Source organism: Rattus norvegicus, chromosome 20 (assembly GCF_036323735.1).
Source record: "Rattus norvegicus strain BN/NHsdMcwi chromosome 20, GRCr8, whole genome shotgun sequence".
NCBI lineage: Eukaryota > Metazoa > Chordata > Mammalia > Rodentia > Muridae > Rattus > Rattus norvegicus.
In genome coordinates, this window is record NC_086038.1 from 48,794,484 (window position 1) to 48,816,716 (window position 22,233).

Sequence of the window (22,233 nt, forward strand, 5' to 3'; positions counted from 1 at the left end):
ATATTACTTCCCTTCCAGCTACGTCACAGCCTCATGACCATCCTGCAACTGAAACTGCTCCAGGCAAATGTATGATTCAGACCAAGATGAGTATCTTGCACACATCTTGTGCTAGGCGATGGGGGGATGAGAGACGGCAGTTACTTTCCTTAGATAACAAAACATTTTCACATTAAAATCTAGAGCCAGTAAGGCTTTTCTGAATGAGAGAGACTGTTGAGGAACTAACTGGAGCCTTGCCACTTACGCTTAAATTGGCTATATCTATTTTTTTTTTAAAAAGACTAACAGATGCTTTTGAAAAAGTATCCCTCCCCCCAAAAGAAAGCCCAAACCATGACTTCTGCAATGTAGCCTGGTCATAATCCTAAAGGTCATGAGCTCCTCAATCTTCCTTTACCTATTTTACTTAGGGAACAGAATCCATGAAAAAGAACCTTTGACCAGAGGTCTCCTGGAGCCAGTAGCAGAGCTGGAGAAGTAAGAGTATCTAAGTCAGTTTTGTAAGTAAGTTTCTCATTATAAAATGTTATACTCAGGAATTGTCTGAGCAGCTGGGGATCACATTCAGGGCTTCATACACAAGAGAGAGGTCCTCTGCCCCTAAGCTGTATTCCTGGTCTAGAGTAATCTTACTCGAGAATTAAGTAATTTTATAAAGGACTAGATATCAGGCTGGAGAGATGGCTCGGTGGTTAAGAGCACTGACTGCTCTTCCAGAGGTCCTGAGTTCAATTCCCAGCAACCACATGGTGGCTTGAAACCATTTATAATGGGATCTGGCGCCCTCTTCTGGTAGCTGTCTGAAGACAGCTACAGTGTATTCATATAAATAAAAAATAATTAAAAAATTAAAAAAAGACTAGATATCAATAAATTAAAATGTTAATGGTAATCACCTCTAAATGGTGATTTATGCAGGTGATTTTTTTATCTTCTACAGTTTTTTAATTCTACACTATGCTGCAGTAAACAATTTGACATTTGTCTTTATAGATAAATGTTTTTAATCTTAAAATGCGCCAAGAACAGGTAGCTAGTATTAGCTGTGGTTGGTTGCTTTTTGATTCTGTTTTTTTTTTTTTCAAGACAGCATTTCTCCGTGTAGCCCCAGATGTTCTAGAACTCATTCTACAGACCAAGCTGGCCTGTAAACTCAGACATCCTCCTGCCTCTGCATCCCAGGCATGCACTGCGACCACCCTGCCTAGTTGATTGTTTTTATGTAGTTATGCCTTCAAGTTATCAGTTCATTTAATAGATGAGTTATACATATGTTTAGCAACACATCTTAGAAATGTAAATCTATTCTGAAAATGAGGAAAATAGCCCACAGGGATGTACTTTTTCTTTTAAAACCTTTATACTTCCCTTATGATAATTTTTTCTCCAGATTTATCATATATGTCTGTGCACCATGTTCACGCAGTTCCCTTGGAGGCCGGAAGAGGACATCCCTGGAACTGAAGTTACAGATGATAGTGAACTGGCATGTGGGTGCTGGGAATTGAACTCAGGACCTCTGGAAGAGCAGCCAGTGCTCTTAACCACTGAGCCATCTCTCCAGGCCCTTCTTGTAATATTATCTGTACACTATACTCACTGTGAGGTCTTTCTGTAATGGTTTCCAGAATCTGCGGAAAATAATCTATGTCCATTAATCTTAGCAAAACAATAATAGTCATTTACACTGAGAGTTAAGTGTACGCTAACCGCACCTCCATTTGGCCTTTATTACAGTCTATGGAGTTCAGGATAAGAACTGTATGTACAAACTGACGGTAGCCTGGACTTCTGAACACCCCAGTTCCCAAGGAAAGAGTTAGGTGTCAGGAATGGAGAATGAGGAAAGATCTAGTTAGCTGGAAAGATTTCCCAGTGAGGCCGTCACAGCGCTGGGCAGAGGTTGCTGGTCGGATGGGGTCCTATGGGAGATCAGCTCTCAGAGCAGAAAGGGACAAACAGGATGTGGAATGGCCCTGGCTTGGTTGTGGTTGGGGGTCTGCCTCTTAAAAAGCTTGACTTACTCATCTATGCAAAGGGGGAAAAAATCCCTTCATGGCGTGGTTGTTGGAACTGCAGTTGTGTGGGCTGAAGATTAGTCCGGTGCTTATAGAGCAACTAACTTTTTGCTCTATTTATTTATTTTGCCACCACTGGGAGTTGAACCTAGGACCTTATACATGTGGTCAAGCCGTCTCTGCTGAGCTACACCTCCTAAGGGTCATTGTGACTTTATGTAATATCCAAGTCGTATAGCTCTAGCCTCCATCCCGTTCCTGAGGCTGCTAGGACATTCCCGTTTGCACGGCTTTCTCTCCCCCCAGTTCCTGCTGAGATCAAACTCTTGGTTGGTGCCGTGCCAACTTCCCATTCAAAGCACGCTTTGTCATTTAGCCTGCTTCCCTAGTGTAGACCCTTCTCCCCTTTCTTCCCCAAGACAACACTTAACTTCTGCTCCATAATGGGTTATGGGACGAGTTAGCATATCTGGCTTGCGTTCACCGAAATTTCGAGTGTAGTTGAAGGGAATTCTCTCCCAGCCCTCAAATGCACCAACAGCGCACAACAGACACGTTCTTACAAGTTTTTAACACGTTGCTGGTAAGTTCTGAGGAGTCTTCCTGTTTCCCCTGGAACTTCCTTTTGTGGTTCACAGCCTCCTAGGCATTAGAGCTGACTTGACTCTACTTCTCTCCGTCGAGCTCTGGATCTGAAATCAATCTATTCCTGCTTCCAGAGCGGGCCTGGGGAACCTTTTACCCAAAGCAAGGAGGGCTAGACACTGGAAGTCCTTCTCTGCCCACTTCAGACCGTGTGACTAGGGGTGAGCGGTGGAGCAGTTGTGAGCTCAGAATCTGCATGGGCGTGCCGCGACTGATGGTAGCAGCAGAAGCCCCAGATTAATAGCGATTATTTGGTACCCGTAAGTCACGTAGGATTGGGTCAGAGTTTAACGCGACTCTGTTAGCGGTCCTTCTCTGACTCTGCTAGTGAAGATCCCAAGTCATCAGAAACCAGCTATGCCTGGCCCTGCCAGGGAGGAGCAGGCGGAACAGAAGAAGCCACAGCTCTGGTGCCTAGCGCCATTAGTTTGAATGGATGCGTCAGAACCGGTAGGGTTCACATCACAGGTGGTCACAACACTGGGACAGGATTCCCCACCCCACCCCACCCGGCCCCGAGAAGGCTGGGGGTGAGTGGGTGGGAAGGGAGGAGCCTGCTAGACTTAAATAAGTACGGAGGTTACGGCTGGTGTTTGATAGACATGAATAGGTACAGAGAGATGCTGGGCGGGGCTTTAGGGACGGAGGCAGAGCCTTGCTGAGTCGACCACCTGGTACACTGAGCCCGGAGTCAAGGGCAACATCTGTCAGTGTTCTTTCACAGTGGGAGGGTGCCCCAAAGACTCCCACCCACCAGAGTTCCATCCACACCCGGAGGCTTTGGCACAACTTGTCCCTAACCTCAGGACCTGGCCGTCTTGGCTATCTGCCCCAGAACAGGCATGGCGACTATAATGTTCAACCAGTTTCCGCATTTCTCCTGCTCCATGAAGGCTGTGTTCTTCAGATACAGGTGACCTGTATCCAGAGGTGCTTTCGTAGCACGTGTGGCAAAAGTGACCTGCCTGCATGATACAGGGGAAGTCGAGGGCTTCTAGGCATCCCAGTCATCCAGGGGGACATGCAACTGCCCATGTAGAAATGGATCTAGGAACAGAAACAGAGCTGCCCTGTTGGACAGAGTCTCCAACAGAGGATGGAAATGCCCTCTTTTCTTGTGCATGGGAAGTCTAGGGGGAAGCAATCCTGAGTGGCTTGTGGAAGAAGGAAAGATGCTGCAGAGAGGAAACACCCCCCCCCTTCCCAGGTCCTATGTTATTTACAGAAGGGAAGAGGGGGAGGGACAGAGGACAACGAGGACTATTGAATGCCAGCCTTGAGCCAGTCCTCGAAGCTCTGTAAGGTGTGCCTCTTTACTCTCCATTTACGAATGGCAAAACTGAGTTTCGGCCGAGAGGAATGATGAGCGGAGATGGAGTAAAAATCCTATCTTGTTCCAAAACCTGACGCCTAACTCTCATGTGAGGCAAATCCTCCCCTGGACCAAGAAAGCGGGTGCCAATAAAGGGTCACAGCAGGGCGGGGTGAAGGTGGGGAGAGAGTGGTGGCTAGGGAGGGAAAGAAGCTCCTGCCTTGCAGCATTTCCCAGAACCAGGCTGCCTGGGTAGCTATCTGTCTAGAGCAGGGGACCAGGAGATGCTGGTAGCTTAGAGCTAGAAAGTAGGTACTGGGCGAGAGATGGGGTTGGGGAGGTTGGAGGAGGTTGAGGCATAGGGAGTGGGGTCAAGGAGTGGATTGTAGGGTTGAGGGGGGCTGGGGAGTGGGTGGGGGGATGGAGGGTGGAGGGATGGGACACATACTCTTTTCTCTCCATCTTTATTAAATTGGGTATTTATTTACATTTCGATTGTTATTCCCTTTCCTGGTTTCCAGGCAAACATCCCCCTAACCCCTCCCCCCCGCTTCTATATGGGTGTTCCCCTCCCCATCCTCCTCCCATTACCACCCTCACCTCAACAATCACGTTCAGTAGGGGTTCAGTCTTGGCAGGACCAAGAGCTTCCCCTTCCACTGGTGCTCTTACTAGGATATTCATTGCTACCTATAAGGTCAGAGTCCAGGGTCAGTCCATGTATAGTCTTTAGGTAGTGGCTTAGTCCCTGGAAGCTCTGGTTGGTTTGCATTGTTGTTCATATGGGGTCTTGAGCCCCTTCAAGCTCTTTCAGTCCTTTCTCTGATTCCTTCAACGGGGGTCCCGTTCTCAGTTCAGTGATTGCTGCTGGCATTCGCCTATGTATTTGCCATATTCTGGCTGGGGACACATACTCTTAACTCCCTGGCCGTGCCTGGGGTGGACTCAGGTAAGCACAGCTTCTGTCCCAGTGTCTGTCCCTCCCAGCAGTACTATGGATGGACGCTCTGCCAATGAGGCTATGCATATTTATTTGCTCTTGTTGCCAGCATTCCAACCACATTCTCTGACTCCTGTGCCTTTAGGCAAGAAGCAGTGCAGGAGAGCACCTAATTCGGAACAAGTCAGTTCCTGTTTCCAGGTCAGAGTTGAAAGTGTCAAAAACCCCCAGGCTCCACCAGCCAGTGACTATGACCACAGGCCTCTACCGAAATTCTCTGCAAGGAAAAGTGGTGTGTGTGGCTTTTCCTAGCAGGGGAAGCCTGAAGGACTCACTGTTGAAACTTTGGCAATGTCTCTGACTTGCTGATAAATCATTTACTTACGAGCTGAGGTAGAGATCAGGAATCAAACTGCAGGAGTGAAGGGTCTCTTTATGCAGACCATTATGCCGCACGGAAGAGGCATGGAAACCTTGAGATCCGTACCAGGGAGTTGATAACTCAAAGCCAGGAGGAAGCGTCATGTGCACCCAGCACTGTAATAGACAAGGTCTCTGCTACCCGCACAAGCCATACAGGACCAGAACAGAATCACAAACATGAAGGTGACTTCTTGATGGAAGTACTCAAGCCAAATTTGGGGAACAGAACCCCAGATCTACTGGGGGAAATGAGTCAGGTAACCTGGAGATGTTCAGTGAAAGCCAAGCAGCGTCGAGACTGCCTACATTATTATCGTGATTTTAATTAACATTTGTTTAGACAGAGTCTCTGTGTGGAGCCCAGGCTGGTCGTTAGCTTATGATGCTCTTGCCTCAGCCTCTCAGAGCCCGTGATCCCAGGTGTGCACCACTCTCCCTGGCTCCTTATCACCTTATCAGCTGGCGCAGAACGGTCATTAGGGCAGGAGATAAGAATAACACATTTAAGAAATGGAACAGGACGTTAACATTTGGTTAGAGGGTTTTGTTTTGTTTTTGTTCTGTTTTGTTTTTCTTTTTTCTTTCTTTCCTTCTTCTTTTTTTTTTTTTTTAATTTTAGAGTAGAGGTCCGAGCTAGGTTTCAGAAATGCTTTAGAAATTGAGGATATTGTTCCCAGGAGCTAATGCTTCCATAGCTGACTGCCTCATGCATAATTTCTTCCTCTTCAGAAATAGTAAAGCTCTCAGCCGAGTAATCTCTGGAGCTAGCACTTTGTGGAAACACTTGGTGTACCACCGTTGAAGACAATGTTGAATCTGTGGATATTATATTTATTATTTATCTCTGTATTTTAGAAAGACAATTCCATAGACAGCCTCATGAAAACATTTTAAATTCTGTTAATACTCTACTTGGGTATTAACATACCCATACCCACCCCCCTACACACACACACACACACACACACACACACACACACTCACACACACACACACACACACACACACACACACACAAGACAGGGTCTCTCTGTGTAGCCCTGGATGACCTAGAACTCCCTCTGTAGACCAGGCTGGCTTTGAACTCACAGAGATACGTTTGCTTCTGCCTCCCGAATGCTAGAGTCAAAGGCGTGTGCCACTGCCGCCTCCCAGTTCATTTCAAAATCCTTGCTAGTGTTTCTTCTATTACATTTCTTTCTTAATCTTCTCTTCCACTTCTCATTGTGCTCCATTGAGCCTCTGCTCCATGCCTGAGTGAATGGTGGGCAAACTCCCTTTGAGTTTCTAAAGGCCAGTTGGTGAAAGGTTATGACTTATACAAGAGACAACACATAATGTCCCATCTGCAGTTCCTGTCTCTAGTCTCTGGTACAGGACAGGGAGAAAATGAGAACGCCACACAGTCCTTTAAGTCTCTGTTTGACTTTTTGAGACAGTCTAAGTGACCCGAGAGTTCTCAGTCACATTAGTACTGAGAGTGCATGTGTATGCCACCACACCCAGCTTTTAAAGTGTTCTTAAAGGCAGAGTCGTACATCCTGGATGACTGCCCTGAAAGCAAGAGGAACAGTGTTTGTTTAATGGGCTTAAGGTGGGAACCACTCAGCTGCTACCTGTCCAGGGTAATGAGACAATGGTGATGTCCTCCGGTACCATTTCAATGCGGGCAATGCGGGCAAAAGGCTGCCTCAAACACACACCGGACATCTTACTGTCCTGAGCAGAGAATTGACTATTGTTGGATCTAGATTAAAAATCTAGCGCTGTTGGTTGAAATAAAGACTGACGTTCTGTGGGGAAATAGAAAGATATTTAATATGGACCTTGATTTAGAACCAATACTCTCCAGTTAAAGGCTTCTTAATTTGTGAGGCCATTTGCTTGGCTTCTAATGTCTTTGAAGAACTTTGAATAATACTCCCTATTTCTATGCGGTGTGTGTGTAGGGATGGGAGCGCTCTTACTTCATAGTCCTGGATAGTTTCAACTGGAGCATTCCCCTGGTCTCTGTCTCCTGAGTGTTCGAATTATGGGCTTATGTCCCACCCAGTGAACCCAGAGACTTTCCGATGCCTGAAGTTTTTCTTCTGACCCTGCCTTGGGGCTCAGTGCTGCACTGCCACTGCTGCTGGGATCCCAGAAAACGATGATTATTACATCTCAAGTTTACACGGGGAGTAAAGAGCTGGGAAACCAGCACATGGCCGTCAGGGTCGGGCCTGTCCACGGAAAGCCCATAATCCAATGTCAACTGAAAGTCTCAGGTCTTGTAACACACGAGCAGATAAAGGAGGATTGTTTAGCACGTAGAACTGGCACTGAGTAAAAGAAAGATTATGTAAATATTGTGCCATTAAGTATCTTGGAACTCCAAACCTGGACATCAGCCTGGGGCAAGTGGCTTGCTGAGTGGAAGAATGGTTGTCTAGCCAAGAGGAGGGGCCTGTCCCTGCAAACCCAGCTCTCAGGAGACCTGGCAGGAATAGCCTGGATTCAAGGCTGGTCTGGCTACCTAGTGAACGTTTGGTCTTGAAGAAGGAAGGAAGGGAAGAGAGGGAGAAGAGAGGCAATGGGGTGGGAATGAGGAGTCAGAGGGGAAAAGGTGGGTGGGGCTGTATCTCAGTTGGCAGAGTGCTTGCCTAGTATACAGGAAGCCTCAAGTTCCGTCCTTAGTACCACGTAAGCTGGGCATGATGAGGTCACACCTGTCATTCCAGCACATGGAGGCAGGAAGACCAAGAGTTCAAGACTGGCCTAGGCTACCTCGAAAGTTCAAGGGCAGCTGGTCTTAAAAGAAAAAAAAAATGAAAAGAAGAATGAAAACATGGACAGAAGGAAGGGGAAAGGAAAGAAAGATTACCTGGTACCAATTGCTCTAGGGGTCTTTGTGGCCCCTGACCATACATGGTACTTCCAGTTTAGGAGCAGAGAGAGGACCGCGGTTAATGTTATGCTGTATCTGTAATCATCTAGACTCTCATTGCTCAAGCATGGAAATGAGATGTGTACGAGCAATGGATCCTAGTCTGTTCTTTTACATGTGTATGTGTATGTGTATGGTGTTCATGCATATGTGTATTCACACATGTGTGGTGCATTGTATGTGAGTATATGTATGTATGTATGTATACATGTGTGTATGTCTGTACGTGTGTATGTGTGTATGTATATGAGTGTATGTGTGCATACATGTATGTCAATGCATACATGCATGTATGTGTGTATATGCATGTCTGTGTATGTGTGCAAGTATCTGTATATGTATGTGTGTATGCATGTGTATATATGTATGTGTATATATGCATGCATGCATGTGCATATATGCATGTATGTATATGTGTGTATGTATGCATGTATGTGTATGTGTATATGTATGTATGTGTGTATGTATGTGTATATATGTATGTGTATGCATGCATGTCTATATATGCATGTATGTATATGTGTGTATGTATGTGTGTGCATGTATGTATGTGTATGTGTGTATATATGTATGTGTGTATGCATGCATGTATGTGTATGTGTATATGTATGTATGTGTGTATGTATGTGTATATATGTATGTGTATGCATGCATGTCTATATATGCATGTATGTATATGTGTGTATGTATGTGTGTATGCGTGTATATATGTGTGTATATGTGTGAGGTGTATGTATGTATATATGTATGTGTGCACGCATGCATGTATATGTGTATATGCATGTATGTGTATGTGTGTAGGTATGTATGTGTGTATATATGTGTGTATATGTGTGTATGCGTGTATATATGTGTGTGTATGTGTGTGGTGTATGTGTGTATGTATGTGTGTGTATGTATGTGTGTATGCGTGTATATATGTGTGTATATGTGTGTGGTGTATGTGTGTATGTATGTGTGTGTATGTATGTGTGTATATATGTGTGTATGCGTGTATATATGTGTGTATATGTGTGTGGTGTATGTGTGTATGTATGTGTGGTATATATGTGTGTGTATGTGTGTAAGTGTGTATATATGTATGTGTGTATGTATGGATGTATGTGTGTATATGCATGTATGTATGTGTGTATAATGTATGTGTGTATATGTGTGTGTGTAAGCATGTATGTGTGTATATGCATGTATGTGTGTATGTATGTGTGTATGTATATATGTGTGTGTATGTGTGTGTGCATGTGTATGTGTGTGTGTGTATGTGTGTATACATGCCCATGATTGATATCAGGGGTCTCCTTCCATTGCTCACCACCTTACAAAGCAAGGCAGGGTCTCTTGCAGAACCAGGACCTTGCCTTTTGAGCTACTCTGGCTGACCAGCTTGCTTGGGCACCACGACTTAGCCTTTGTGAGTTGGGATGTCTCCATTTGATGTCTACATAGTGTGTGGGGAGCTGAGTGCTGGTTCCTAAGCTTTGCACAGAGAGCTCTTTCATTATCTACTAAGCCACGTCTCACTCCAGAGCAAGTTAACAGCTATAATACCCAGTCAGTTCTACTCCCTGTCAACAGTTTAGGTTGTTTGATTTGCATTTCTTCATTACTGTGACCAAGTTCTCCATCACAGTGACTGGAGGGAAGGATTTATTTTGGCTCACAGTTTTAGGGATGCAGTCTACCACGGTGGGAAGGTAAGGCAGCCAGGCGCATGGTTGCTGGTCACACTGCAGACTCTGTCGAGAAGCAAAGAGGGAGAATGGTGGGGCTTCCCTTCTTTCTCTTTCACTTGGTACAGAAGCCCAGCCCACACTGTGGTGCTACCTGCCTCTAGAATGTGTCGTCCTCCATTCACTGGGCTTCTTAGCAACCATCTCATAGACTCGTCTTAGGGTTTTCCATTGCTGTGACCAAAAGCAACTCGGGGAGTAAAGAGTCCATTTCATGCTACATCTCCAGTAACCGTCCATCACCGAAGGCCCTGGAGGCCGGAGCTGACGCAGGGCCATACTTACTGGCTTGCTCCTCATGGCTTGCTGAGCCTGCTTTCTCCAAGGTGAGTCTAAATCCAGTCAAGTAAACAGTGAAGGTCAACCAACACGGCAAAAAGTAAAATTGGAATACAGGCTGGGTGTGCAAGTTCAAGGCCTGCTTCGGCTACAAAGCAAGACTGTCATTTAAAAGAAGTTAGCAGGGGCTGGGGATTTAGCTCAGCGGTAGAGCGCTTGCCTAGGAAGCGCAAGGCCCTGGGTTCCGTCCCCAGCTCTGAAAAAAAGAAAAGAAAAAAAAAAAGAAGTTAGCATTCTTAATAATTATGTCATCAGTCTGGGCGGCGGTGGTGGCACATACCATTAATCCTGGCGCTCAGGAGGCAGAGGCAGGTGGATCTCTATGAGTTCAAGGCCAGCCTGGTCTACAAAGTGAGTTCCAGGACAGCCAGGGGTACACAGAGAAACCCTGTCTTGAACCCCATTCCCCCTAAAATTATGTCATTAATGTAGGTTTACAGGAGATCATTGATGAGATGTCACCAAGTATAAGGTTACCTCCTGCTTGTGACCTACCTTCCAGACATAGGAATTCATGCCTATATTTGCTTCAGAAAGCCTGCTCAACATTTGCAGACTGGAATGAGAATGCAAATGGAGGCTTGCATACCATATGTCTACATTTAAAAAAAATCTCTGCATCTAGCTAAGAAGCTGTAATATGAAATATGTTATGTCCTATTGCCTTGAAAAATATATCTTCAGGAAAACCCAGAATAGCAAGTTTGAATATAGAATTCTTCAACTCTTTTAAGTTTTGCCTGCTTTCCCCAGAGGGCCCTTCTCTGCTTTGTGAGACTTTTGTGGTGAAATCGAGGAAGTTAACTGAAAGAAGCAAAGACTGGTTTGGGCTCAGGGCTTCAGAGGGCTCAGCTGATGGTCACTTGGTTCCCTCAGCTCCTCTCATGCTCAAGCAGGACACTGGTGTGAACATATGGTGGATCAAAGTTGCCAGGAGAGAGAGAGAGAGAGAGAGAGACAGAGAGAGAGAGAGAGACAGAGACAGAGACACAGACAGAGACAGAGACAGTAAGTGAGAGGGAAAGGGAGAGACAGAGACAGAGAGAGAGACAAAGAGATGAACAGACACCAGAGGGAGACTGAGACCAAGACAGGGAGACCAGGAGTGTATTTTAATTTTTCACAACTTATTTTTAATGAATGAGTTCCTAAATGCTTTAACCTCCCTTTTAGCCCACCACCCACCAGAGGTAGTGGGAAAGAAGGGATACAGTGGGGAAGTGGACCAGTTTAGAAAGGTTCTTTGGAGAAACTCTCATTTGTGTTGTCTAGAAATCAGCTGCTCAGTCCATAGGTTAGCAGTGGCAGCTCGATCCACTTGCAAGCACTTCATGGTATACCAGTAGTCCAGTTCAGTAGAGTCCAGATAGCAAACACAAATCAGCAGCACTAGCACTACCTAGCAGAGATAGCCAGGCCTCAGCCTCAGCACGGGTTAGTAGGCTGGACCAGAGGAATGCCAGGAGAAGCTCTCAGCTGTGCCTCTCTCAGCAAAGGGAAGATCAGCGAAGACTGGAGACTAACAAGCATTGAACAGATAGGTCTATAAGCAAGCCTAGCTCAGCCCCATCACTGTCCGTCAAGTCCTTTTACACTTTCTCCAAACCTCATGTGTCTTGCCTCAGCACATGCACTTGTCTCAGGTGACATCACTCTGCCAATCAGCCGAAGACTGTGGGAGTGGAAAGAAACTGGAGTGCACCACTGGAAGTTTCTTCGTGTCTCTCTATGGAGTCCTGACAAATGCAGCTGAACTACGCAATGTAAGGCGGACCACTATATGTGTATCATTAGCAAAGACTCCTTCGTTACGTCTGCTTGCTTTAGCAGAACACCCTCTCTCCTGTGTCTGCTTCATGAGTCTGCCTTAGCCTTTCACACCTGAGTCCACTTTAACAAAATGTTCCTTCACATGTTTGCCCCAGTAAAATGCCATCCAACCAACTTTCCAAAGAACCCTTAAGTTTCCACTTCATGGGAGACTGAGACAGAAACACAGAGACAGATAGGGACACAGAGCAAGAGTAATTCCCTTCAAGAGTCCACTGCAAGACTCACTTTCTTCAGCTAGCTCTGCCTCCCTGCCTCCTGACAGCCTATTAATCTGTGAATTCATCAATGGATTAGGCCCCTCATAATTCAATCATCCCCAGAGGTTTTACCTCTGGACACTGTCCATCGGGGTCCAACTTTTTGGGGAATATTTTAAATCCAAACCACTGTATCTACTCTCCCCCTAAACTGTCCCATGTACTAAAACACCTCCGTGTGACTATTTCATCCTGTATTTACAGCTATCTGCTGGTCATGTCCCAGGCCTAGTAGTGAACACAGCCAAGGAGCAATCCATCTCTGGAGCTCAGTAATGAGAAAACCCCTGAAGAGGGTTCAGTGCACAGGGAGTTCTGCATCCTGCATAGTAAGGAGAGATCTGCAATGTGGTGAACACCGAGAGGACACATCCCCTGGCCTCTGTGATCGTTCCACTGTGGGGAATGATGCGCCTGGAAGGCAGAGGGAGACCCCCTGAGTCATGAGTGGTCTAGGGAAGCAACCCCCCTTTTCTTGGGTATTTCTGCTGTTTTAGCTTAAGGGCACAGAATCTGGAGGAAGAAGGGACAGAGAACAATCTCTTCTACATCCGGAGCTGTTTTCAGACTTAACTTTATTAAACAAGGGCTCTGGTATTTGATGAAATTTGGTCTTAGGAGAAACTTGCTTTGTGGGGCAAGGGGTTCAAGGTCCAGCTGTGCAGCCCTGGCTGTCCTTGACTCTTGCCCTCGTCTCCCTAGTATAGGGACTACAAGCATGTACCATCATGCTGCCCTGAAACATTCGTAATGAGTCCATTACATCACACGTTTCTCAGGGTGGGGATGTATAACCCCTCTGTGTTCAACCACAGGAGGATACTTATCTATTCTATCAGTGGTTCTCAACCTGTGGGCCATGACTCTGTTGAGGGTCACCTATCAGATACCCTGCATATCGTATTTCCATTACAATTCGTAATGGGAACAAAATTAGAGTTATGAAGTAGCAACAAGATAGTTTTATGGTTGGGGGTCAGCAGAACAAGAGAAACTGTATTAAAGGATTGCAGCATTAGGAAGGTTGAGGACCATGTCCCAGGTAAAACCAAGTATAGCTCCAGACTTCGTTGCACCGGCCCCTGTGCCTGCTGGGCAGGGCATGTACTGAATGAAGGATTAGTTGGGTCCATTGACAGTTTCTATTTCCCTCACAGCTTCAGAAATAGAGTTCCCATGCAGCTTTTTGCATTCATGAAAGTGAGTTCCTCTCAGCCCACTGTGGACCCTTCATAACGATTCTGATGCCACTGGATTTTGAGTGCAAGGGTGAAGGAAGGGTTAGCCAAAAGCCTCCTCATCTTGGCAGGTGAGCTGAGAAGTAAGGCTAGGTGACCATGAGCCTGGATAATTTAAAGGCTTTCAGAAAATGGCAATGAGTCAGAATAACAACCAAGCAAACCCCAGCAATACCCAGACATCATGTTCTCCACGCACGTGAGGTGGCAGGGGGAGGAGGGGAGGAAAGGCCTGGGAGACAGTCAGATGCTTGGCTCAGTGGTGCCAAGAGTTTATAAGACATTATGGTTTGGAAATGAAGTCTCTCCCAATGACCCATGAACTGGGGCCTGGTCTGTGTCTTGGTTCCATTGCTGTGAAGAGACACTATGACCAAGGTAACTCCAGGGACAGCATTTGATTGGGGCTGGCATACAGTTTCAGAGGTCCAGTCCATTATCATCATGGTGGGAAGCCTGTCAATGTGGTGATTTGGAAGGAGCTGAGAGTTCTGCATCTTGATACAAAGGCAAGCAGGAGGAGACTGGGTTCTGCAGGCAGCCCAAAAGAGGCTCTCTTCTGCACTGGATGGAACTTGAGCATAGGACCTCAAAGCTCACCCCTACCATAACACACTTCCTCCAACAAGGCCATACCTCTTAGTAGTATCCCTGTGGGCTAGCGCTGAAATACATGAGTCTATAGGGACCACACCTATTCAAACTACCAGTCTTCAGTGCAGTGTGGGGCAGGCCTTGAGAGATGGGTAGATCAGGAGGCCACTAATCTCTTCCATAGGTGAAACCAGGGGTTCTCAACTTGTAGTCTGTAACCCCTTTGGGGGGATCAAAGGACATTTTCATGGGGGTCATATATCAAATATTCTATATATCAGATGTTTACATTATGATTCATAACAGGCACAAAAGTACACTTATGAAGTAGCAACAAAAATAATTTTATGGTTTGGGGGTCACCATGGCATGAGGACCTGTATGAAAGGGTCGGTCGCAGCATTAGGAAGGGTGAGAGCCACTGGATTAAACCATTGGTGGGAGCCTAATTCCAGGAAATAGGTCCTCGGGGAAAGGTATTTTTAAAGGGTAGTTTGGGACCTTGCCCCTTCCTTCCATCTTGTCTGCCATGATATAAGTGGCTCTCCCAGCTATGTACTTCTGCTTTTGGGACTAGCAAATACAAACTTTTAGAACCATAGTGATGGTTGACCCAGGGAATGGCACTATTTGGAGGTGTGGCCTTGTTGGAGTAGGTGTGTCCCTGTGGGTGTGGCTTTAAGACCCTCATCCTAGCTGCCTGGAAGCCAGAATTCTGCTAGCAGCCTTCAGTTGCAGAAGTAGAACTCTCAGCTCCTCCTGTGCCATGTCTGCCTGGATGCTGCCATGTTCCTGCCTTGATGATAAAGGACTGAATCTCTGTAGGCAGCCCCAATTAAATGTTGTCCTTTATAAGACTTGCCTTGGTCATGGTGTCTCTTCACAGCAGTAAAACCCAAACTAAGACAATCATGAACTAATTTTTCTTGTGATATTTTGTGATAACAAGAGAATTTTTAAAAATCCTGTCCCTTCCTTGACACCTTACAAATCCTAGTGCCAAGGAGGCAAAAAGCAGGAAGATGCCTGGGGCTTGCTGCTCAGCTAATCTTGCTAAAGCAGTGGGCACCAGGGTCAGTGAGAGACTACAAGGTAGAGATTGAAGATGACACCTGATGCCAACCCCTGGCTTTAACACGCATGCCCACACAAGTGTGCATATATACACATGCCTATATGATATACACACACAAAAATTAAAAACAATAAAATTATGAGTATGAATTAAATGGTCTCTGTGTGTGTATATGTGTATGTGTATGTGTGTGTATGTGTGTGTGTATGTGTGTGTATGTGTGTGTGTGTGTATGTGTGTGTGTCTGTATGTATGTTTGTATGTACGTATGTATATATCTCAAATCCATATTGCCGATAATTTGGTATATTAGTTAGGGTTTCCATTGCTATGAAGGGACACCATGACCAAGGCAACTCTTAGAAGGAAAACATTAAATTGGGGCTGGCTTACAGTATCAGAGGTTCAGTCCATTATCATCTTGGCGGGAATCAGGGCAGCATCCAGGCAGGAGCTGGAGAAGCAGATGAGAGTTCTACATCTTGATCTTTTACTGCCCAGATTCCTAGGTCGTATGGTTCTGGTTGGTTATTAAGCACTCTGGTGTCAACAACACTAAGTGCCTCTTTTCCTGTCATGCATAAATGGACCTTATTCTCCAGGTACAACAGAGAGCCTTTGTCCCAAGTCCATGTGCCCTGAATCACCAGTGACAAGAGTCCTTCCGCCCATTTCCAGTAGCCAGCCTGAATGGCCCTGCTTGGGTAGGCAGCAGGCCTCCAGGCTTTGGTGTAACTGAAAACTTCCCTTACCTCCACACAGTTTGACTGAGCGCTCACTTTTGTGTGCGCAGGCCCAGCGAGACTGAGGGTTGTGTGGTTTACATGTGTTTAATTTAAGGCAGGAACTCATTTCTTCTGTCCTCGTGTATGTGCTCCCTCCAGCCCCACCACCTCCATTTTCACGTGAAGCAAGCAAGGGCTAACCAGCTTTAACACACTGTAGATGTCCACTCCCCCCTGCTTTCGGAAATCTTCCTAGAATGATCGCTCTACCTGGAGGCGAGTACAGCCTGGGCAGTGGCTAGACAGACAGATCTTCCACCTGCCTGCTCTGTCACAAGCTGGCCCACGACCTGAGTATTGAGGCTGTTAAGAGGGAGACAAAGTGTGTGTGTGTGTGTGTGTGTGTGTGTGTGTGTGTGTGTGTGTGTGTATGTATATATGTATGTATGTTGTTTGTATGTATCTCAGACCCATAGTCCCGGTAACTTGGTATCTTAGTTAGGGTTTCCATTGCTCTGAAGAGACACCATGACCAAGGCAACTCTTAAAAGGAAAACGTTTAATCGGGGCTGGCTTACAGTTTCAGTCCATTATCATCATGGCGGGAAGGAGACTGTCTTCTGCAGGTATCCAGGAGGAGGGTCTCCACCGTGCTGGGTAGAGCTTAAGCACTAAGAGCTCTCAAAGCCTGTCTACACAGTGACACACCTCCTCTAACAAGGCCACACCTCCCGAGAGTGCCACTTCCCATGGGCCAAGCATATTCAAACCACCACACTTGGTGAGTTTCAGGGATGAGGAGGTGGCTTTGCTGAATGGAAGTGATAAAAGGAAGCCTAGCTCTGTGATGCCTCCTTCCCCAGGGATTTCCTTCACCTTTTCTCATTTTCAAGGGTCCACTGTGATTCCTCCGTGTGACCCTCTCTCCTCCTCTCTAGCCACTGTGGCCAGCAGATATTCCTCAATGACTCTTCTCTCTGGTACCCACTCCTATGTTCCTACTCTTCTGGTGAATGTGTGAGGAAACTGTTCTCATGAGGCCTCAGGAATGTGAGCGCCTGAGGGCCTCTCACCTGGGTGTAAGAGGCGAACAGCGTTCTATAACCAAACACTGGATGGTGAATAATGGATAAGCAATGAAAACTTTACTTCTCATAATTCTCATGTCCAGGAAATACAAAACCAAGCTTGGTGTCCAGTGAGGCCCATTGTGAGCCTCAGGAGGGCACTTGGGAGAGTGGCAGGGTCAAGAGCATAAAGGTCTTCTTTGGTAAGACTCTTGATCCCATTCATGATAGGGGTCACGGTCTAGTTACTCCCTTAAAGGCATGACCTTTCAGTACATTGACCTTGAAGATTAACAGCCAGCATGAGTGTTAGAGGGTCACAAACATTCAATCTGTAGAATAAAGGAACGGGGAAGGGCCCTGTGTCCAGGAGGGCAGTTTGGTGATCCTGTCAGAGTTAAGCCTTGTCAGTCTCTTTTGGACAAAGTTGTAAAGCAGGGCGTGTGCTCCATCCTCAGCTCCCCTTTCTGAAGAATCCCTCTCCATCTCCACCCCAGCCCTGACCACAGCTCTTTCCTACCAACTCTCCCCACCAATGGCACCTTTACCTTCTTATCACACCAGGATAGAAGGGTGCAACGGCTTTGCCCCTTCTCAGGAGCGTTTGTCACAGTATACAGTGAGTGAAATGGTCTATCCCCTGCTAAAGGAATATCAGGGCTGAAGTGTAGAGAGGCCCATTAGACTTCCTGTGTCACTGACAGATCAAATCCAAAATTTGCTGAATGGTCAAAATGGCCGTTAATTTGTTTACCTTCCGGTTGTTAGTTCGTTATCCTGCCTATTTTGTTGTTTTGGCTCCTATTAAAAGTGAATTTAGAATGGGCACAGGCACTACGTAAAAAGGCCTACCTGGCTCCTCACTTACGCCGCCAGCTGAGTAAAACAGGACGGATGAAAACCTGACCTTCTTGCTTTCCATTGGTATCGACCTCCTTCCTTTTAAGACCTTGGGTCAGACGACTCCTTCCCTGAGCATGCGCAGTGTAAGCGCTCAGGGCGTCTGGAAGTCAGTGATACAATGTGTCTACCTGCCTGCCTTCAAGGCTGAGGTTCACAGAGATGGGAGTAACGTAGGCGTGTTTCTGCCCGCATTTCACCCCTAAAGGTGCCCGAAAGTCTCCCAGTCTCAGTCCTGAACACTGTCCTGTTGTCGTCACCTTAGACTCCAGAAAAAGCAGACCTTGTCCGGCAGATCAGGCTGTGGTGAGCTCATCCGCCAAGCCCGAGCAACCGTCTCCTGGGAATCAGATTGATTGCCCCCTCCAACAATACAGACTTTTTTTTCAAGCTGTCTTGCAGAACCAGATCGAGATAATGATCAATCGGACCACATTTTGACCAAGACTGCTTAATTATGCATAGCTCTTGCCTCCTGTCCCGATTCTTCCTCTACTTAACCTAAAAATCTCGTCGACCCACCAAAGGGGTTGAAACGTTTCCTTGTCTTTCCCTAACGGCTACTTTGCCCTGTCTTGTCACCATTACTTCTATTAGCTTTTGGGGGCGGTGAATGTTTGGACTTGACATGTTGGAACAACCTGAGGTAGGTCTCAGGCCTAAGACTCTGGTTACCCAGAGTTAAAATATAGATTTTTTTTTTTTTTTTTTAGTCGCCTAAAATTTGTAACTAAAAGAAAAGTTTCTATACTCTAGCGTGTCGACTTAACGCAGCAAGGTCACCTTACACAGAGCCTGGCATTTTCTAACAGGTCATCTTAAACAGTGTAACTTGGTAGCAGTTGTTATTCAGGGATGTTTGGACGAATGAGGCTTTACAAATCTCCATTCTCTGCTGTGGAGAATGTGGTCCTAGGTCAACAGTGTTGGCATCATTTGGAGTTTGTTAGAATACGCTGGCTCCCGGATACCACTTACACCCTGGAAATCAAATCTTCATACTGTAGTGGTCCCAGGTAATCTGTAAGCAGCCTACACCCTGAGGTCTGCAAGGCAAACTTGCTGATCTATAAGAATGCCCACTATATTTTAAGCTCTGGTTCCCGTTCTTGGAATCTTTGAACATGTTCGGAGTAGGTTAAGTCCACTGAATTATATATTAAAAAAAAAAAAAAAGAACAAAATTCCCCCAGAAACACTCAAGTTTGGGACCCATCAAAAGAATTCATCCCTTTCCACTGGAGCAGAAGATGAGACTGGAGTGACAAAATGGCCTGCCTATCCAAACTGTCACCAGGGTGACGCCAAGGTTCCGTACACAAAAGTAGTAACGATGTTATTTATTAAATGCAATTAGATAATCTACACTTGAAACAATTTGTGCCAAGAAATTCAAGGTGTTCTAGTCTGTGTTAGTTGTTAGAACAAAACAACACAGACCACATGACTTAGGAAGAAACATCTCTCGCAGTTGTGCCCTCCCCCCACCCCCAAACAAAAGCTCTTGGGATTGAGTCAAGGGCCTCTCTCTTGTTAGGCTCTTTATCGCTTAGTGTGGCCTCAGCTCTCTTCACCTTTCTTTTCAAGGCCTCATTAAGTTGTCTGAGCTAGACTTAAACTCACTCTCTACCCCACATTTATCCTGGATTTGTGATCCTTCTCCCTCATCCTCCACGGTCGCTAGATTTCTGACATATAGCACCAGGCCTGGCTTATACTTCTAGTCTGTAAAAGCAGGCATCTGGCTGAGTGGTGGTGGTGTGTGCCTTTAATCCCAGCACTCAGGAGGCAGAGGCAGGTGGATCTCTGAGTTCGAGGCCAGCCTGGTATCTCAAACAAAACAAACAAAAAACTCCAGACGTGGGTTTGGGGATTTAGCTCAGTGGTAGAGCGCTTGCCTAGAAAGCGCAAGGCCCTGGGTTCGGTCCTCAGCTCCGAAAAAAGAAAGAAAGAAAGAAAAAAAGGAAGAAAGAAAGGAAGAAAAAAGACAAACTCTGAGAGACACTAAATTTGATGGCACCTTGCTTCATGTTGTCCCCTTAGTCCCAGCTTCCAGGGCTGTGAGCAGCCTAAGCAGACTATGACAACATGCATTACAGTGCGCTAAGCTGCAGGTAGAATTCTGTGCTACTTAGATTCTGTCATCTGGACACTAGTCGTTAGTCATTTAAGAAGAGGGACTCCAAACTGAAAAAATGCCTCCATAAGATTGGCCTGTAGAAGAGGCTGTGGGGTATTTTCATGATTAACGATTAATGTGAGAGAACCTACCCCACTGTGAGCAGTGGCTCCCCTGGACAGATGGTCCTGGGTTCTATTAAAAAGCAGGCTGAGCGAGCCACAGGGATCAAGCCAGGAAGTGGCACTGTTTCATGGTGTTGTGATAGAGTCGTGGCTCGCATCCAGACAGACCACACCAGGCCAATGCTGTCTCCCTTGGAAGAAGTTTATTGAGGATGATGGAGAAAGAAAGGAGGGGAAGAGAAAAAAGAGAAAAAGAAAGAAGAGAGAAAAAAGAAGGGGACAGAAAACCGCCTTTTACTTAAACTGTGACATGACTGCTCCAAGGTGAAGGTGGGAGCTGAACCAAATGTATGCTGGGAATGTCTGGCCATTGCCACGGCAACAGATGCGCACGCAGGTTCCTGTCGGTGACGTCACTGCTGGAGTCGAAAGCGGTTCCTGATATCAACGTTTCTCCTTCAGGCTTCTACTTCAGGAAGTGACTTTTCTCAAGAGTAGACTACTCAGGATGCATAAGCCAATCGAACCTTTTCTCCCCATGTTGATTCTGTCCACGTTTTCCATCGTGACGACAGGGAATAATCTAGAACTAAGTAGGATAGAAACCAGGCTTATCACACACCAGTAGGACATTTGCAGTCTTGTGCAGAAGAGGACAGAGGCATGGTCTCCCAGAAACATAGCAAGGATAACAAGACAGTCCGTAATAAGGGCCGCGTGAAGTACGTAGACTCCAGATGCCAAGGGAGCGCTATTAGACCAGCGTGTTTGTGATGGATACTGTGAGCTCTCATCTTGTTAGGGTCTAGACTCACCCAGATATACCTGTGAGGAACTTACTGATTAGGTTAATTGAGGTGGGAAGGCCTATGTATCCCGAAGGTGGGAAGTACCATTTCCTGGCTGGGTTCCAGGACTGAGTAAAAAGGGGAAAGACACGATCACATGCGGTTTATACAGTCTGGGGTTCTCTCGCCTCACTTTCTGACCCAGGATGTGAGGTGACCAGCTGCAGCCAGCTCCTACCACCTCAACTACCCTGCTACAACAGACTAGACCCTTGAACGGTGAGCTGGAATAACCCCAAGCTTGCGTACTTTGCTTTTGCCTGGGTGTCTTATCACAGCAATAGGGAAAAAGAAACTAAGACACCTTTCCGGAACAGTTTGAAGGTCCCTTGGGGTTCTTGAATCATGAATAATTAACTTGAAACTGATAAACTTCTAAACTCGCATGCAAAGAAAATGTAAACATAATTTGTTATGTAAATGAACAGGACTTTCCTCCTATAGATGGTCTTTAACATTTGCAAAGGGGACTCATAAAAAAATAATCACTGTTACTGAGGGGCTGGGCTGTCCCTCAGTGGCAGAACACGCCTTTATCATGTTTAAAGTGCTAAGGTCAATCAATCCCTTGTGCCATCAGAGGGGGCACAATTCAGTTTATTGGGACAGCTATAGATAGAGACTAATACAGATGTAACATCGACCTGCAAACCCTACTTTGAGCTAAGAAATGTAAGTTCTGATCCTAACGGAACACTGATTTTCCTGAACTTTCATGAGGTTGTGTTTCTAGAAGGCTTCGTGTATGTTAAAATTGTACAAACAAGGCTTTGTATCTGTATATAAAAAGAAACTAGTCTCCGGGCTCAAGATTAAGCACGGGCTTTTCACCTGGCCTGGAGTCCAGCGGGTGGGGGAGGGGCAGGGCAAACTTCTACCAGCCCAGGATCCCCCTGGGGCTGCCCTGAAATGTAGATCAGGAGGTATGGGGTAGGTTTTAGAATCTCTAGTCATCTCTACAAGGTCCCCGGACTGAGGTTGCAGCTTTCAGAAGAAGAAGAAAGAACGACGGGTTAGAGGAAGCAAAGACTTCACAAAGAAGGGAATACAAACAGACCTTTGAAGAAAGAATGGTCTGGAGCTGTCAACCTCCCCTGACGCCTGGCTGTGGGGAGACAG

The 22,233-nt window shown here is 46.1% G+C and overlaps 1 protein-coding gene across 3 annotated transcripts; it reads right to left on the minus strand.

Annotated features, from left to right (window-relative positions):
- Positions 1-4,529: 4,529 nt before the first annotated feature.
- Positions 4,530-19,328, minus strand: LOC120098891 (uncharacterized). Of its 3 annotated transcripts, none has more exons than XR_010060899.1 (3): positions 17,975-19,328; positions 6,431-10,529; positions 4,530-6,157 (listed from the first exon to the last, which is right to left on the minus strand). XR_010060899.1 is itself a non-coding variant. In XM_063279639.1 (3 exons), exon 3 carries the CDS (start codon positions 9,541-9,543, stop codon positions 8,329-8,331), a length of 1,215 nt encoding a protein of 404 aa, XP_063135709.1. In that variant the 5' UTR covers positions 9,544-10,000; positions 10,089-10,529; positions 17,975-19,328; the 3' UTR covers positions 4,530-8,328. The 3 variants fall into 3 exon arrangements, 2 of the variants coding, with proteins under 2 accessions (XP_063135709.1, XP_063135708.1); XM_063279639.1 differs by having other exon boundaries at positions 4,530-10,000; positions 10,089-10,529; XM_063279638.1 differs by having other exon boundaries at positions 4,530-10,529.
- Positions 19,329-22,233: the final 2,905 nt, after the last annotated feature.